This window comes from Melozone crissalis, unplaced genomic scaffold, assembly GCF_028551555.1.
Source record: "Melozone crissalis strain CALT ecotype California unplaced genomic scaffold, PUWL_Pcris_2 ptg000023l_1, whole genome shotgun sequence".
Classification (NCBI taxonomy): Eukaryota; Metazoa; Chordata; class Aves; order Passeriformes; family Passerellidae; genus Melozone; species Melozone crissalis.
The window spans coordinates 30174955-30189325 of NW_026535801.1; the positions used below are offsets into that span (position 1 = coordinate 30174955).

Below are 14371 nucleotides of genomic sequence, written 5' to 3' on the forward strand. Positions count from 1 at the left end.
CGCGGGGGCTTCCCCACCGCGGGGGAGGGAGGGGGAATTGGAACGCCGAGCCCGCCGTCTCCAACGCGACGGCTCCCCCACGCCCCCCTCCCCTCGCAGCTGTGTGGTCGCGGCCTCTCTCCGCCAACCAGCGCTCTCCCCTGCGGGAGGAGGGTACATTTGCATATCCGCATGCGGGCTGGCGCCTCCGCCATCCCATTGGCGGAAATCTACATGGGGATGCGCCCGCTGACCAATCCGACTCGGGGAAGGCGGGGCTCTGCCCCTCACAGCCTATCGGAGCCCGCGTGGGCGGGACCCGCCGGCCCGGGCGGCGTGAGGGATGCTCGGTGCGGGCGGCGGCGGCGGCCCTAGGGCCCGCCATGGTGTGAGGCGCTGCCGCGATGAACGGAGCGGTCCCGTCGCTCTACGACCCCAAGGCGCGCGTGCTAAAGCTGGGGGAGAGCTTCGAGAAGCAGCCGCGCTGCGCCTTCCACACCGTCCGCTGTGAGTGCTGGGGTTGGGGCGGCTCTCGGGGGCTGCGGGGGTCGGGGAGGGGTTCGGCGGCTCCCGGTGCCCGCAGTCCCCTGGAGGGCGGGGGCGGCTGCGGCCGCTCTCGGCGGCTGCCTCTGTCCCGGGGTTCTGGCGCTGAGTGCCGTGGGGTGCTGCTCCGGGATTTCGAGAGCCGTGCAGTTTCGGTCGGTGCTGGGAGCACGTACGGCCATTGTATCCTAGAGCTGCCCCTCGCTGTCCGCTGGGCACTAACTTCGCTTTTTATGCCTTTTCCATAGCGTCTCCCTGCGGTTCTGCTGGAAACAGAGCTAACCTGAACCTGTGGCTCTGTCTTTGCTTGCGCTCAGTTTTTAGAAGTTCCGTGTAATTCAGCAACCAAAGGTTAAAGGCAGGCGGTGTTAATCACGGAGCCAGTACGCCCTCCCTGAGTACATAATTACTATCTAGAGAGGTGTGTGCTCAAAGATTCTGAGGGTAGCTAGGAAACAAATGCTCCCAGGATTATAGTCCTTGGCAATTTAGGACTGCAGCTCCTGGTTTTGTTGTCTGGTTATTTATAGAATGATATCCCCAAGATTCAGAGAACATATGCTCTCTGGAGAGTGTCCGGTGTGCAGGATGGGTAATGTGCTCTCTGTGAGCAAAGGGAATGGCACTTAGATTGTCTCCAAGTGAAGAAGCGGAGGAGAGGGGGGAGAAAAAAAAGCTATAAATGAATTTAGACAAATGCTGCAGTTTGATATTTACCCTAATTTTAAAGAGGACTAACAACCCCGCCTGGTACCTCCTACCCTTAGAGTTTCATGCTGACTCTTCTAATGTGATGATTTATTCTGAAATCTGTTTTGAAATCTCTCTTCCTTTCCAACAAATGAGACATAGAAACTGGCACGTTCATCAGTTCTATCAAATGCACATGCAGAAGAAATACCCTCCAACACCTGACTTTTTTTAACAGTTGAGTAAAAGGGACAATAGCTGTTGGTTAGAAGTTAAGATTGGAAGTATCAATATCTTCATTTTCTCAATTATTAACAGCCCAGGGGCCATATATAAAAGCAAATATTCTCTGATTTGATGAGAAACTTTGGAACTGTTGTATTCTTATTCCTGTAGGAGGACATTCAGGGGTTTGCCCAAGCCAGGTTAGCAGGGGCTGTCACCTGTGTCTGAGCTGCGAGCCTCCTCCTGCGCGCTCGGCCCTGCCCAGCAGCTCCCGCAGCCTGGCTTTCCTGCCGGGTTGGTGTGCTGGCTGCAGCCGTGCTTCCAGCTGCGGTCTGTGCGCCTGGCCCGTGGCTGCAGGCCGAGCTGGGGAACTGGAAGCTCCCCAGCTGCAGGAATGCCGCCGTCAGTGACCAGCAGCGTGTGAGATGGGGCTGGCAGCGAGGGAGGAGCGTGTGCCGGCCCCTGGGTCCCCTCCGGCATCCCGGGGGGCCAGACCGGCTCTGCCGTACCTGAGCCGCGGGCTCAGCCCCACGTGTGTTATCACAGGCCTTCAAGAACCTCTTGATGCTATCCTGTCTCCCTCAATCGGCACAGGCAGAGTTTTGGCTGTAGCCTTTCCAATTTATTCGTGGTGGAAATAATACTTTGTGACAGAGCTGCCGTGCTGATGCCTGAACATATGCTCATTTGCAATGTCTCAGAGTTTTGAAAAGGACCAGAAATCAATACCCTCTTTTGCTCAAAACTTATTTTAACTAGTCCTTTAGATACTGAAAAAAACCCCCCCCAAAATGTAAATCAATGTTAAATTGGGAAGGAATTTCACTTTCAACAGAAAGAATTGTACTGAAACACCAGGTTTTTGTCAGGTTCTGATGTGCTTGTTACAGTAAAGTTAGAAACAGAAAGAGAAATGCATATTGGGGGTTGGTATTGCTCTTTGCATTTTCTGTAACTTGTCTACATCTCCCATGTTTGGGATCAGCATTTTCAGGAACTATTTATTGGTTCTTCTGAAAATAATTACATGAGAATGTACTTTTTGAAATACAACATGACTTGTTTGGCTTTCTTATCCATTAAAGCCTAAAGGTGTTTTTCTAATTTTAACTGAAAGATTTAAACACTTATAATGGATCCTGAGAAGGCAGCTTGACTTTGAATTCTATTGACTTATGCAATGATCTGCTCAGGGGAATGCTAGATGATACACTAGCAAAAAAAGGCTTTTACTTAATAGCCTGCAACTGCAATTAAGTGGTGCCTGCATTTATAAGATTCCTGAAAAGCCTGTAAATAATCTAGTTTGTTTTTATATTTAGATGACTTTAAGCCTGCATCTATTGATATGTCCTGTGAAGGAGACCTTGAAGTTGGCAAAGGTGAACAGGTGACAATAACACTGCCAAATATTGAGGTGAGTTGATGTGGCTGAAGAGTGGCAGGCTTAAAAGAATTATTTATTTTGTTGTCCTAAGTATATACCCTGGCTATGGAAGGGTATAAAGTTTTAGTGCTGTTTCAGAGCTGCCTGAGTGATTTTTAGAGTAGAAAAAGAATTGCTCTAAGACTGTAAGATTACAAAAGACTCAAAGGTTAAACAGCTGCACTGTAACTTTAAGTGTATTTGCTGCACTGGAAATATGCTGTAGGATGACCCAGAAGTGTTGCGTACACAGAAAAGCTTCATGTGTATGTTGGCAGTGCAAGCTTCCCCTTGGTATTTATTGCTCTAGTGCAGCTCTAAAGCAGGAAAGACTGGAAAGGGAAAATTTACTGCCTGCCATGCTTTACTGCTCTGCTGATATGGGAACTGAAACCTTTTTTGGTGAGATGAGTCCTAGAGAGAAATAAGGAAATATTGGGAAATAAGCATTTAATCAGTTTCAAACTAAGCTAAGTGAGTAAAACCCCATTGCAGTCAAACAGCAGCTGCTTTTGGACATGGCAACTGTGACTCTAATTTGAATAAACCAGTAACATTTTTAACATGGCTAGAAATGATCACTTGTAGTGAACTTGTCACCACAGAAGGATTGCTGTTTCTAAGAAAAACGACTACAGGAGTAACACTTACTGGACTTCTGATTTAATAGGGCTCAACTCCACCAGTGACTGTGTTCAAGGGCTCAAAGAAGCCTTACCTAAAAGAATGTATCTTAATTATCAACCATGACACTGGAGAATGTCGCCTAGAGAAACTTAGTAGCAACATCACTGTGAAAAAAACCAGGTGGGTGATTTACAGGAGAAACAACTGTGCTTTACTCATTTTGAAAATCAATGTTAATGAGTCTAAATTGAGATATATAACTACATATCACTATCTTTAGGAAAACATAATTTTAGAAAGTACTTGGTCTTGCTCAAAGGAGTGAAAAACCTGCTTTCTCAGCAAACTGACTTCACATTTTTTGAGTTGTGACTGCAGAAGAAATTGCTATGTATTTTTTATTAACCAAAACATGTTATCTTATTGAAAGAAATAGTAACTATTTTCTGATGTTTTTAGAGGGAGGGGAAAAAAGATCTATTTAGCTAGTAGCTTGCCTACTGTCTTCTGGCTTGTAAATGAGGAAATTAAAAAAAAGAAAATTTTGTGACAGGTCTCAGTAATTGTAATGGCTTGTTTTTCTCATACCAAGGTTTTAAATATTTTTTTTTTTTTGCTGCTGAGTCCATATAAGTAACTTCCAGCAGAATTATTATTAAGTGATCCTGGGTAGCAAGGTATAAAAATAAATCAACTGCCAAAATATTCTAAAGTTAATAGCACTGTATAAAAATAATTTTAAACGCATATACAATATTAATAGTATAACACTAATGTATTATGTATATTAGTATAATAACTTACCAGTATGATAACTTATCTAAGAATCAAATTATTCTATTTAGAAAGGCACGAGAAATAATTCCATGGTACCATATCCCCTGTGTTCTTGCCTTTTTCCTTGCCTCTTGCCTTCTAGTAATTTAAAATCTTTCCCTGTTACACACAGAGCTGAAGGAAGTAGTAAAGTCCAGTCTCGCATTGAGCAGCAACAGCAGCAAATGCGAAATGCAACAAAGGTTCCAAACAACATTAAAAGCTCTCCATCAAAGGAAAAAACATTTCCATCTTCTCCTATGGATGATATTGAACGGGGTAAGCTCCACTGGCACACAAGTTTCAGAAATTATGCTGTTAACAATTAGTTTTTAAGAGGTTTTTGCACGTGTAGGTTGTTTTTGTTTTGTTTTGTGCTATTTGAGCTTCACGCTAGAAGCTGATTAAGTGAGCAACTTCACTCTGATATGGAAATGACCACTCTGGCTCAAGTGTGTAAAAAAGCAATATTTGTAGCTTGCTACAGTAAAAAACCAGCTGAACCATTAGGCTTAATAATGGTTTAATAATGGCTGCTGTCTCCCTGGCTCTGTCTTCCACAGGTACTTTAATCAAGTATATGCTTGGTTGTATTGTCATACTGGAACTAAGTCACTTCCATTTTGACATTGCTCCTTTTTCTTTCTGTGCACTCAGCAAATATGTTACAGTACTTCACAACTCAACCTACACTTTAAATTACCAGACAGAGCCTTGTGGAAGATGAGGTTCCAATGAAAAAGACAGCTAAAAACTTGCATAAATCAACCCTTGAGCAGTGCTATGTACTGTTTCCTTGAGAGACTCTGGTTTGGTGTGACACTCATATTTCACTTAATAGGAGGCCTTATTTCCTTTGGGAGGACAAGGAAGATGGCAGGTGGTAATTACTTGCTACAGAAATGCTGACAGGTGGCAGTTTCATTGACTGGAACTGACATCTGCTTTCTAAGTTGTTCTGAATTCCTTTAAACAGATTTTTTTTTTTTTAGATGTATCATTATGAAGATGGTTTTTGTTTCCATTTTGGTTTTAAGCTCTGACCAGCAATCTATATTGCAGAACAGTACTATAATTCATCTCAGGTTCCAAAGAGGAAGGAAATAAAATTATTCCTTTTCTAGGTGGTCTGTTCTTTTGGGGGAAGTGGTGGTATCAAGTACTGAAAGTCTCCAAAGTGACTGGCAATGTACCAAACTCTTGTGTAGTGCCAGTCCACTTTTGAGTACTATTTAAAATGCTGAAAAAATTAAAAGGATGGTAGAGATAGTATAAAGTCATCTAGTCCATCCTTCTGTCCTAAAGTCAGATTTCTGATGTAACTTTTAACCTGTTCTTAGAACCTTCCAATGACAGATCCTTGTACTTGCTGGCAAGCCATTCCAGGGCTTTGCTCTCCTTACTGTTTGGGTTCTCCTGTAAAGACAGTCTGACAGCAAGCCTATTACTACTTTCATATTTATCATGCAAGTACAGAGCAGATTACTGTGCTGCTTCTGAGCAGTCCTTCACAGACTCAAACTGCTGTGTCTTTCCCATTCTTTATGCAAAATTACACCAGTTGGTTCAATCTTTCCTTGGAGGTTTCCTTTCTAAATCCCTGATTTGTTGTCAATTTCCTTCAGCTTTCTTGCAATGAGTCCAAAAACTTCCTTAAGTATAGTCCCTAAACACATCTACAGAAGTTGTAGCAGTGCTGATGTGAGGAAGAAGGCTGCCTTACAGGCACTATTCATCTTTATACACAAAGAACAAATAGTATCATGTCTGTAGTATCATAAGACCAAACAGTATCGAGTCATTTCCGCACAGCATGGAGGGGCAGAACAGTGTAGGGATCCACTGTAACTCTCAGACTCTTCAGAGGTGTTGCCTGCTAATCATTCTTCATCCCATGGTTGTGTAACTGACTATTCCTGCTTAAGTACACTACCTGGAACTTGTTACTAACTTTGTTTTCTGGGGTGGAGGAGCAGCTCATTCTGCCATTATCCTCTAGTATATGTACTGCTCTTCCTTCACTGGATAAAATCACTTAATTTAAATTCTGTCTGATTAAATTACATCAAAATTCAAGGTGGAGATCTTATTTCTTAGCTTTTGGTATTGGCCAGTCACTTAAAATTTTTCTTATATTAGACATTGCTTAGGAGGAAGTGGAATTGAATACTTAGGACTCGAGTGGTGTCCTTCAGTTAGGTGTCTTACGGCTCCAGATGTGTGGAGGATCATGTTCTCTCATGCATGTCCTTAGTAAAAGAAAGATGCTTATATGCTTCCAATTTTTATTTTTTTCTGCTCCCCTTCTTTTTTTCCTTATGCTTGAATAGTTCAGTCTTTCATTTTCTTTCTTTTCTTTCCTAGCACTGGAAATTAATTTGTTCCTGCAGCCATAGCTGCACTCTTAGGTGCCATTTTTCCTGAACACCATTTTCTTTTAGACTGGCCTTTGATAAAGATGGCCTTTCCTTTAGAGTGGCCTTTGATAACTTAGAGTCTGTTTCATGGAAGTTTGTGTTGAAGATCAATAATTTTATTCCTCCTCCCTTCTTCTCTTAAGCTTTGCACTGTCTTGCATCTTGGTGACTTTCACCTTCAACCTGTTCTGTATTGGGTAAATTTGAAGAGAGATGAGCTACTCTCCTACTTGCTTTATTGTGTCTGCTATATCAAAGCTGTTCCTGAAGTATTCTAAGAGCTTGTAAGACCATCTTAACAAATGTCTAGTGTAAGACTCGTGGCTCTTTTGGATGTTCTTCATGCTTAACTTGATTTTGAGCAAAATGTCACATGGCCTAAACAAATGTATTGATTGCAATGCTGAATTGCTGGCAGGCATTTTGGGTGCAACTGCAGACATCTTGCTGTGACTGATCTGTGGATTGTAACTGCAGTTTGTAGTCAGTGAAAGCCATATTTGGGGTGCTAAGGAAAACACAGAACATTCTGCTAGTTGCAGAAATTAAAGGCTATGTGGGCTGCATTACCCCATGGAATGTGGGTTTAAGCATTTGTGTTCACAGTCACCCTTGTTCTAAAACTTGGCTTGAAAAGGAGAAAGTGCTCAAGCTATGAGGATAGAAAACCACATGACAGGCTGGATACCACTTGTGCCCTTTTCTTTGTTCTGGAGATCTTTGGTGGGTTTGGTCTGGGTTTTTTTTAAGTTGCTGTAGTGTGTGCTTGATGTCTGTTGATTTTTTTTTTTCCCCTTTTTTCCCCTCCTCCTTATATTTCAATTATGATGAATGTAAACTGAGAAACAAATCCTATTGTTTACAGAGCTAAAAGCAGAAGCCAGTATCATGGACCAGCTGAGTAGCTCTGACAGTTCATCTGACTCTAAAAGTTCTTCATCCTCTTCATCAAGTAGTGAAAATAGTTCTAGTGATTCTGAAGATGAGGAAATGAAGCCCTCTCTTCCGATGTCGATGCCATATTTGCAGCCTCAGCCCACGGTGTCTGCCATGCCACAACAGGCTGTTCCTGACAAAGATGCCAGTCATAACAGATCCCAAGAGAGCAGTGGTCATATGATGAATACACTACGTAAGTACAAAGGCTGTTCTTTTCTTAGTGCACAATTCCAGACATGGAGATTCTGAAAGGAAACCATATTGTTTTTAAGTATGTCTCTGTTATAATTAAAACTGTGGGAAGTGATGCTAGGGTTTGATTGTTCAGCAGCAGGCTGAATTAGACACTGGGCTAGAAGGTTCGTGGTTCTCAGAGATACTAAATTAAAGCTGAAGCAGTTGAAAATATTTCCTAAACTGTTCTGACTTCCTCCCAGTTCTATACATTGGGACTGGAGAACAGTAATTTTGTATTGAAAATTCTTGAACTAACAGGGCACTCCCTGAACATATGCTTTTCATTTCTTGGATAGAACTATGGGAAGGATACTATGGTTGCAATACTCTGAGTATACAGAAAAGATGGTGTATTCTTAGCTAAAAGATGGTGTATTCTTAGCTGTGTCAGTTGCAATTATTCATGGCAGTGTTCCACTGGCCAACATGGCAAAACTGTCCTTTGCATTTAAGGAAGGAGGTGATTTGCTTTCAGGAGATATTATCTTATTCCACACATTCAGGCAACTAAAAATGTAATTTGAAGAGTAGCTGTGATGTTCAATAGGGGTTGCTGCACAGTCTAGAATTGCATGCTCAATGTATTCAAAAAAAGGAAAGTTTGGAAAACTCTCACATAAAAAATAAAATCCCATTAGGTAGAAAAACTTAAGTTCACTGCCTAAATAACAGGAGTACTCAGACACAGAAGTGAGTATTCAGCTATGATAACTCTTCCAGAATGGTTACATTTTTAATTAGCTGCTTAGCTGCCAGACCTTGGTTTGAAGAGATTTCCATCAACCCTGCTTTGCAGCCTAAGATCATTATGGTTTATCATTTATTTGTAAACTTGTTATACTGAAATTTTAGACTCTGGCAGATCTACTTTTATTTCAGCTTTTAGTGGATAACATGAATGGCAGTTCTTTTTCTTTTTTCTCTTTTTTAACTAGTATTTAAATACTTAAATAACCTGCATTGATATTTCATTATGTACTGCATGAACAGATAAGATCAGAGTGAAAAGTCCTGTGACTTTGTGTGCAGAGAACGAAATGCTGCTTTCATTTTACTGTCACTGCAGAGAACAAAGTCTTGATGTTTACAATTTGTGTAACATTAGAGTGCCACTTATTTCAACCCTTACTGACAAATGCGATTTCCTGTTCTCCACACTTTAATAAAACTGTTATGAAAATTTGATTAAGCTTTATCTCCAGTGACAGAATCTCAGGTGGGAAAGCTTCCAGTGAGAAATACAAGTACAGGTGACCAAGTCCACCAGTTCTAGCATAGGGAGAAAATGCTGCTTAAACCATGACAACATCATGAGTGCTTCAGGTGAAGTTGGTGGCTTGATATTGCTTGAGAATCATGTTGACAGGTAGAACCTTAGACCTCTGAGCTCTTGAGATTATTGCCATTTACTTCTATTACAGTTACAGATATATTACTGCTTAAAACAATTCCGTCCCCAACTTCCAGTGCAGTTAACATTCACAAGACCCCTCCACTAGTTAAAAATCAAACCAACTACTTCCAAAATTGCTCTTCTCCAGCTCTGTTGCTGAGGGAATTTGGCAGGAGAGTGAAACCTGGAGAATCTAAACACATAGCACATTGTTCTACTTTGAATGGCAAGAGTTCTCAGTCAGATTTTGTACAGTCATTTTCTTCCATCTCAAATAAGGTTTTGCAAAAATAAAATACTGAATCAACAAATGTCAGCACAAGCTGCTTGCTTGTCTAATCTTGCTTTGAGGTGTGTGCTTATGTCTGTGACTAGTTTTGTGCACCTCTGTAGAATCAGGGCAATACCAGGTAATTAGTGAAGTTTTTCTTTGACTTTCTTCATTCAGGGAGAAGGTTGGGGGAAGCTTAGACAACAGAGTTTTATCTTACATGTAGAAATTAAACAGCTGTAAATTCTAAATTTTGTAGAATTTGGAAAATGGAGGAGGTGGTGTCTGGAACATGGCAACTAAATACTTCTGTCAGATACATATCTACCTCTTCAGGAATCTGGGCCTCAAGATTGCCCCTCACTCCCAAAATACTGCTTCTTCCCCTTTCTACCTTGAGAAGCTGATTGTATAGGCTCACAACTTGCCTTATAACAAAGTCTGCAAATGGTGACACTAATGAATCTGTTCTTCATGAATATTTGCTCATATGTTGCTTTATGTCTTTTTGTTTAAACAAGGGTTATGTTAAACAAAGTAACTTTCCAAAGAAAACCCAGCATAGATGGGCTGTTCTGTGGCCTTGTGTTAGGTACTTAGTATTCAGCACAACTTCACTTCTTTTGATGCTTGGTACAAACATAGCTGTTTTACTTTGACAAATAATAATTTTCCCTTGTATTAGTTTGGTTTGGGTGTGACACTAAGATTTGTGAGACAGTGATCACTCCTATGAGTTTCCCTGTCCCCTATAACTAGCAAGAACTCAGTTGAATATATTATATTCACCAATTTAAAAACATAGATTGCACTGCAAATTACATTTCCTATTTCCCCAGTTAATATTGCTAATAAGCAACTGGCACCATGAAAAGAATTCAGCAGTTTTCCCTCACTTCATTGCTGCCTCATAAGTACAATAGTCTAGATGTTTCTTCAGGGTCCTCATTAAATGAGCTTTCTGTCTTGGCACCAAATCCATCTGAAAGCCACCAGCTCTAGATTGTGCTGTTTTGCCCTCTCTCTGAAGGTGTTTTTTTGAGATAGGATTGCAAAAATGAGGCAGAAAGCTTAGCCTGAAGTAAATCCTAACATATTAATTCTGACTCTGGAACTTGGAGTTCTTGCCTTTCCCATCTGCTGGTTTTCACAAGCATTGGTATTTTTGGCTGGTGTTACAGGGTTTGTGTAATTTCTATTAACTGTGTTGAAATAACTTTTGAAGGCTGCAGAAACACCATTTGGAAGGTTATCTTCTTGTTCACACTCCCTGTCCTCCCATAAAGTAGCTAGTGCATAACAGGGCTGGGATTTCTAAGAATTCACTGTAATTCGCCTTTGAGTGATAAAAACAGGAGTTAAATTTACCAATACCATTCTCTGTCTTGAAAGATCTTTTAGGGTATTATATTGTTCTGAATAATTATTGACAAATAACTTGATTTTGTCTTTTCTAAAGTGCTTTTTAAATTTATCTTAAAATAATATGGCTGTGAATTTTTTCTTTATATAGAGGATTGGAAAGAAAAAAATTGTCTTTAAAGATTTTTGGAAACAACCATCTTCACTGTTCTTTTCTTATATAAAGTGTTGTTGTTGTTGCAGAGAAGCATGTACCACTTTCTAAGCTTTATTGATGACACAGTGGAAAACAAAGGAAGGCTAAATGCAGCCATGTTAAAGGCTCCAGTGTTCTGGCAGAAATGATAGGCCTGACAGTAAAAGATCCAATCTGAGTCTTGTGGGGTTTTCATGTGAGAATAGTGTGTTCACTCAGTTTTCTCAGTTTCAGTGATTTTTCTTTTGTTTTTAGGCCATTTCTGCATAGATGATTTTTTTTTTCTTTTGTAATGGTTGTTTGGCAAGGGAGCTGTGGGTAAAAACATACCAGTTGGAACAGACTCCTAAAAACGTGTGGGAAGTTGCTAGATATGATGTAGATTGTGTAGAGCATGCTGCTGTATTTTTTGTTAGCTATCTGTCATCCTGGGAAGATTCCCTTCCTCACATCCCCTGAGCTTATGGACATCCACAGCAAGCACAGGGTAGCCTTTTTATTTCCTCATTTTGAAATATATAGAGACAGCCACCAAATTAAAGTGCTTTGTAAAATTTCTTTTGATGTTTTGTTTGCTCACTTGTTCCAAAACCAGTTTGAAATAGTAGGTCACTGATACATCTTTAAGTGGTATGTCAAAGAGCTGCTCTTCTTGATTGAGACACCACTTTGTTTTCAAGCACAGCTGAGTAGCATTCAAATGTGTTTCCAAAAAAACCCAACAACTTGTTTTTCATAAAACTGCATTCGCCAGCAGTTTTTCCACTTGTGAAGCATGAAAATGTGGGTGGCAGAGATAGCTAGGTGTTGTCTTTTGTGATCTGGTGATGTTAAATAAATGCCCTTGTGCAAATATGCTAATGGCTTCCTTGCCAAGATTTTAAAATTGTAGAAAAATGATCTCTCTAAGGTTCTGTCACTGTGAGTTTGGTTCTACGTCCACTTATTCTTTTATCATAAAATAGTTTGGGTTAAAAGAGACTTGAAAAATCATCTAGTCCAGCCCCCCTTACCTGTTTGCTATTAGCTTTTGTAAGCCATAATTGGGAAAGGGAGTATCATGAAAGAAGAAAATTATCTCCTTGAAAATGACTAATATGTTGACTCTTTTTCTTCTAGGAAATGACTTGCAGCTGAGTGAATCTGGAAGCGATAGTGATGACTGAACAACTTTTTGGCCTTAAATGTATCACCTTTTTTTGCTAAATATGTCTTAGCATCTGTTTTGCACTAAGATTAGATTACCAGAGACTGGAATGAATGTCCTCAATTTTGATAATAGACATCCTAATTTTCTACTGACACATCATGTCTATAATACAGCAGCATTGATATCCTGTCAGTGCTATGGTTATGTGTTTATCTTTCAAATTACTGTATTTACAGTAAAATTGTGTATGATCTGATTTTGATTATTTTTGCCTCAGCCACCTGTTTTACTTGAAACTGATTTGTAACAGCTAGTTACTTTATATAAATAGCTATGAAATAGAGAAATTTCTGATATTTATGGAGGCAAGTTTCCTTCCTATCATTTAAATGCTGATCTCACAACTTTGACTTGGAGGGGGAGAAAGGGAGAACAACTAAATGAGGTCTGCTGTGTCAGCTACACTTTTTGTTCAGTTCACAGTTCATACCTTTTAGGAAACTGCTGAATAATGTGGTCCACTGGTGCAGTTACAGTTTACAATTGTTCAACACATTGCTGAATTCTTAATTTCATTATATAATGGGACTTTATATTTCTGAGCCTCAAGATTCCTGAGGGAACTTGTCTGTTTTCTGCCTGTTTTATGTAACTTGAATAGGGCAGTCTTTTTACAACCTTTTTATATCTAAATTTAGGTAACTGCAGAGACAGCAATGAATTTCCTTCATTTAATTCTGTAACAGAAATCAGAAAATTTCTTTGTAGAAGTATAAAAGTAATTTAATAAAGCAAATGTTTATCATTTTCATGCATCAGATTCTGTTTCTGCTGGGTAAGAATTCAATTTTCTACCTGAAGTAGTCATGCCAGTGAAGGAGTCAAGCAAAGAAATAAAGCAGTGAAATAGTAGCTAATAAGGACTCTCCATCCTGTCTACAAGACTGAAATGTTTGTTGCTTTTGTTACACTGAGGTGACCCTTAGTAAGAGCTTGCCAAAAGTTTATGGTGATGCAACTGAATGTTTATTACAGATTACATCCAGTAATACCATATTAGACAAGAAAAGGTCTTTTTCCACATTTGAAATGATACTTCAAGACCTGAAGAACTGAGGACCAGACTCCAAATTTCATCCTGTAATTTACCACTTAAGAGTTTTGTAACAGTAGCAAATGTCTGTAGGGTAAGTTCTGACAAGATAAGTCTGTTCAGTCTTGCACAGAAGTCTCCTTTGCTGGATTGCAGTGGTTGGATCACAGCTCTGTGTCTAAACTGTGAGGACTGAATCCCATATGTCAGCCTGAATGCGCAGACATGGAAAAAACTGCACACTCAGTAAGTGTATACAATAGATGGTACTAGAGGAGCTTATTCTCTGAACTCTGCTCTACCAGCCCAGTGAAATATGGGAAATTAAATGAAATATGAAATATGGGAAAATGCAAAATGAAGTATGGGAAATGCTGCTTTCTGATGCTTCCAGACCTTGTGCTCTGCACCAGGTCACAGCTCGTTAATCTTCTGGCTTCCTAAAGCCGGGATCGTAAGAAGCAAAATGTTCTTGTGTTCATACTCAAAGGAAAAAACTCAAGTTTATAGCCATGGGTGAGCAGGTGTTATTAAAGGGCTAATGCACAACCTTGAGCAAGGATGCTGTGTAATAACCCCTGTAAGACAGTGGGAACTCTTGAGGGAAAGAGGATTGAGGTCTCTCATCGATCCTAGCTGTCAGTGTGGGAACTCTAGCAGAGTACCTGGCTCTTGGCACACACTGCTGATAAAGTTGGGCAGTGTGAGGAGCTGAGATGTTGCACCTTAGCACCAAGGAGCAGCCCTGTGTGCTAATTAAAAGAGTCTATGATAATGCAGTGTCCTGAGCTGTCTTCTCTTTGCCTTCCTTCTGTCCCCAGTGGTTCACCTGCATTGAAGTCTTCCCTTAGGATGATGCTAAATTCTAATTCCAGCCAGAATGCTGCTGCTTTTCCTGAATAACAGGGCATTCAGGGTGTACAGAGTGAGCAGATGTGTGGAAGCACTGACCAGGCCACAATCTATATCATGTAGAGCACATGTATTAATGGATTATAATCACTCCT

General features: G+C 40.4%; 1 protein-coding gene across 1 annotated transcript; it reads left to right on the forward strand.

The window, feature by feature from the left end:
• Nucleotides 1–324: 324 nt before the first annotated feature.
• Nucleotides 325–13076, forward strand: EAF2 (ELL associated factor 2). The gene is made up of 6 exons (XM_054277875.1): nt 325–486; nt 2760–2854; nt 3534–3670; nt 4440–4585; nt 7589–7855; nt 12241–13076. Exons 1-6 carry the CDS (start codon nt 384–386, stop codon nt 12285–12287), a joined length of 795 nt encoding a protein of 264 aa, XP_054133850.1. The 5' UTR covers nt 325–383; the 3' UTR covers nt 12288–13076.
• Nucleotides 13077–14371: the final 1295 nt, after the last annotated feature.

Excerpts from the sequence above, each read along its gene's own strand:
- EAF2 (XM_054277875.1), top strand. The coding sequence starts at position 384 with ATGAACGGAGCGGTCCCGTCGCTCTACGACCCCAAGGCGCGCGTGCTA. Across the intron at positions 487-2,759 it reads CGCCTTCCACACCGTCCGCT|ATGACTTTAAGCCTGCATCT; the intron begins GTGAGTGCTGGG and ends TTTTATATTTAG. Across the intron at positions 3,671-4,439 it reads ATCACTGTGAAAAAAACCAG|AGCTGAAGGAAGTAGTAAAG; the intron begins GTGGGTGATTTA and ends TGTTACACACAG.